General features: G+C 48.2%; 1 protein-coding gene across 1 annotated transcript; it reads left to right on the forward strand.

Annotated features, from left to right (window-relative positions):
- Window positions 1–1,110: 1,110 nt before the first annotated feature.
- LOC127320827 (uncharacterized) lies at window positions 1,111–4,044 on the forward strand. The gene is made up of 3 exons (XM_051349914.2): window positions 1,111–2,690; window positions 2,805–3,081; window positions 3,558–4,044. Exons 1-3 carry the CDS (start codon window positions 1,206–1,208, stop codon window positions 3,851–3,853), a joined length of 2,058 nt encoding a protein of 685 aa, XP_051205874.1. The 5' UTR covers window positions 1,111–1,205; the 3' UTR covers window positions 3,854–4,044.

Below are 4,044 nucleotides of genomic sequence, written 5' to 3' on the forward strand. Positions count from 1 at the left end.
CCTATTCGAATAGCCGTGTCCACGGTTACGGACGATTGGAAAGGCCATACTATCTCCGTTATCATTAAAATGTTTTGGTTCTAAAAATGAATGGTGGTTTGAAAGGTGACATTATGGTGATCCATAATGAGTTGTGGGAATGACACTAATGTTCCCACTTGAGTTAGTCTAGCACATGATAAGGTTTTACCAAGGATTTATGAAACTAAAACTTGGCTTTATGCAAATAAACCTAGAGCTTAGCACCTCCTTACACTTAATGAATATTTATCTTAGAGTTAGTTTGCGAGTACTTTACAAGTACTCATGGCTTTGCCCTGGCTATTCAAATGCCAGACTATGAAGGAGAGCACCAGTATCAGGATGACGGACAACAGGACGTCTACGATAACTAGGATCATCTTCTAACGTCAAGCGTTGCCTGTGGAATAGATCGTCCACTACTACTTCGCTTCCGCTACTATTTGTGATGTTGAACAATATATTCGTGTAATATTGGATCCTGTGATCTATGGTTGTAAGACAATATGTGTTGTAATAAATGATGACTCTATGCTACTTACTATTATGTCTCGCAAAAACATTATTCCTGGGATTGCGATGTACGGCATAATAGGCATCTGGACTTAAAAATCCGGGTGTTGACACTTTCTTTGTCCATGTTTGCTTCCCACCAAAAATCCCTTAGAAGAGGCTAAGAGTATATATTTATTTTCAATAGTCCTCTAGGTAGCTTGAAGGAACACATCGAGAAGATGGGGTATTGCTTGACGATTTGACATTATTAGAACTTCTCTCTCCCCAAAAAAGATTTGTTGAATCCATCGTTGAATGTGTTCCTAAATACCATATGCCAAATATTTAAAAGTACCATCATTACATGTACCCACATATGTTGGAATGCCTAGATACTTCTTAGATAAGCTCTCATTCGGTTCATGAAGCAAAGTTTTTTTCCTGATATTCATTATTCAGAGAAACTGTTTCTAGGATTCATTTTAGAAAAGGTGAGCTCGATTCGTTCAAAAAAGGTAAGCCCGGTCCGTTATAAAAAGGCCTTCATGGGCCGGCCAGAAAAAGGTTAGCGGTGGTTAGTTCCCTCTCGGAACGGAACGGAAACCCCGACGGTCGGCCCCGTCCCCTCGTCACCCAAATCGATCGAACCCCAATCCCCATCCAAACCCCGATCGGCTAGGTCTCCGGCGATGGCCAGCCTCCACGCCGGACTCAGCACCGGCCGTCTCCGCATCTACACTCCGGCGCTGTATGACGACGGCTCCCCGTGGCACAAGGAGAGGGAGCAGGACAGGTCTCAGCTCCTCCTCAAGATCCAGAGCCACTACAAGAAAGCCCTCGAGCGGCTCGCCGGCTCCGACGTCGTACGGCGCTTCCTCCCCTCGGGGGTCTGCGTCGGCCTGCTCGACCCGGTCTCCAACATCATCGTCAATGCCCTCCTCGCCGCCACGGCAGACAAGGCCTACTCGCCGCCGGTCGCCGTCGACCTCGGGGACACGGAGCGGCGCTCCCTCGACGGCCTCGTCACCTTCCTCACCTGCTTCTTCCCCTACCTCGCCGACTGGGAGGCCGTCAGGTACCTTCTCCTCGCCGACGCCGACCCCTTGGTCGCCGCGCGCATCGTCGTCGACGATCGCGGCACCAAGTGCTTCCGCCCAGACTCCGCCGCCACCAACGGCGCCCTCAGGCTCGCTCTCAGGTGCGCCACGGTGGCCGCCAAGCACCCGCAGCTCGCCGACGCGTGGCTCTCGCTCTGCTCATCCCTCCACAAGGCCGTCCCCCTGCTCTCGCCAGTGCATCCAAATTATTACCACCACAACATCTTCAACAATCTCCACACCTTGTTCAAGCCTAAGGAGACTGCACATGTTCTGTATCCTCCTCCCACTGGCAGCGGCCTCATCGGACCGTGGGAGCTCGCCGCAACTCGCCGCACGCACATCACCAAGGTTCCCTACCAGCATTCATGGTCGCTCAGACGAGTGCTCCTTGATGCCATCCATGGATTCTACCTCAAGGCGCTGGCCAGGATGCCGGGCGGGTCTCGCTACCACCGCAGCATGCTCAAGGCTGGCCATTGCTACGGCCCTTTTGACCCTGTCTCCAACATCATCCTCAACACCATCTGGTACGAAGCCAACTTCCCACCACTGACTCCACAACGCGAGCTCGACTTCGTCGGGACCTGGAGTTTGATGCGGATCGAGGCCCTGTCCTTCTATGGACTCCTCTCCTTCCTCTGCACCTGTCACCAAGATCTCAGCATGCACGAGGCCATGCGGATTCTGATCGAGACGGATCTCAACTTGGCCGCGACAAAGCATTACAGCAGTGTCATGGAAGAACAAGAAGCCTTTAGGGCTGCTGCCATTGCGGCATGGTACCCCCACCGCAATCCTGACGCCCAAGCAGGATTCCTCAGTTCGTGCAAGAAGCCCGAAGTCTTGTCACTGCTGCTGTCAAATGGAGCCCAACAGCAGCTCTCCTCTCAAGCTGTCCATCAGCTTGCCACACTACTAGCATCTGGCATGACAACCAAGCAGCAGCAGCCAGTTTCCGTTTCCAAGTGGATGTTCGATGATACCATGTCAGAGGGAAGTGAACGCCGCAGGGCTCATAAAAGAATCTGCAAAAAGGTCAAGGATGCATTAAGGAGATATGAGAAGCAGAATTCGGTGAGTTCATTTATCGGTCATATATATTCCTCTACATTTGTTTGCTTCTATCCAAATTTCATCAACCAAATTAAACCTACATGATCTAACAATCAGAATTTGGTGATCTTATAGGGAGACAACACCTGCTATCAGCTTTATGTGGTCTGTGGTGTCAATGAATCCGTATCTGGTCCTGACAACAGTGAAGAATACATCATGAAGCGATATGATACTGACGATGATGATGATGATGATGAATACTACCACCACACACATGCCAACTTTCTGGTGACTCGAAATGTTGGATCTGTATGTTCAGCCCCAGTACTCTTCTTTGCCGAGCTTAGCAACGACGGCGATGATGACCAGCTTTTATGTTGCCCTGTGGATATTCCACCACCAGGGGCTGGTATATATATGCTCCCCTTCTTTTATTTCATCAGATATACATGGATCTTCATTAATTATTCTGATGCTCATATCACACATTGCCTATCCATATATATGACATGGTTTGTCACAGAGTTACACTTCTTGGAAACTTCACAGTTTTACACCACTATCATCTCTGGTTGTTACCGGTGAATTAATTAACTAGATTTCCTAATTCATGCCGTTAAAAACAGTCTGAAAAAAAGAGAGAATTATACTATGCATTCTGACCACAAATAACCATTTATTTGTTACTCGACTTGTTTACCCTGAGCAACTGAATGGTAGACATTTGCAAAAGCAATCAAGCACAACCAACTCAGCAGAATTTAACTTTGCAAGCTAGGCAAATTTCGCTAGACAGCTTCCTTCCGAGGCCTTTTTCTTCTTCGTAAACTGAAGTGTTTTATGACCTTCCATAATTACTACTTGTTGACCGTATATGTATGGCAGAACCAGTCCGGTGCCTTTTCTGCGAGCAAGCAGGCATCAGGATCGTGCACCCGGCTAATCAGGAGGGATTCCACGGGCGCACGCTGGAGTTCGAGAAGATGGTACGCGGAGAAGATTTTTACGACAATGGCTACTATCCGGAGGTCTACAGCAACCATCGCATACTACATCGCAGCGAATCCATTGCGAACTGGAGACATGGTGGAGAGGAGGAGGACTGCATGTACCTTGGTCGTAACGACTTCACCATCAAGGAAGACGACGGTGATGAATCCGAGGATTATGAGGACGGCTAATGTAGATTGATTTACTATTTTATTTATTGTGCTAGCCTAGAGGTGTAGTATTCACTTCGTTGATGATCCGCTGGGATAACATGATAAAATGTCCAAATTACCCTCTACCATTTAATACGGTCACTGACCTTAAAAATACGGTATGTATGATCACTAAATATGACGTAACATTCATCTAGGTCACTAGGCTA

This window comes from Lolium perenne, chromosome 5 (genome assembly GCF_019359855.2).
Source record: "Lolium perenne isolate Kyuss_39 chromosome 5, Kyuss_2.0, whole genome shotgun sequence".
NCBI lineage: Eukaryota > Viridiplantae > Streptophyta > Magnoliopsida > Poales > Poaceae > Lolium > Lolium perenne.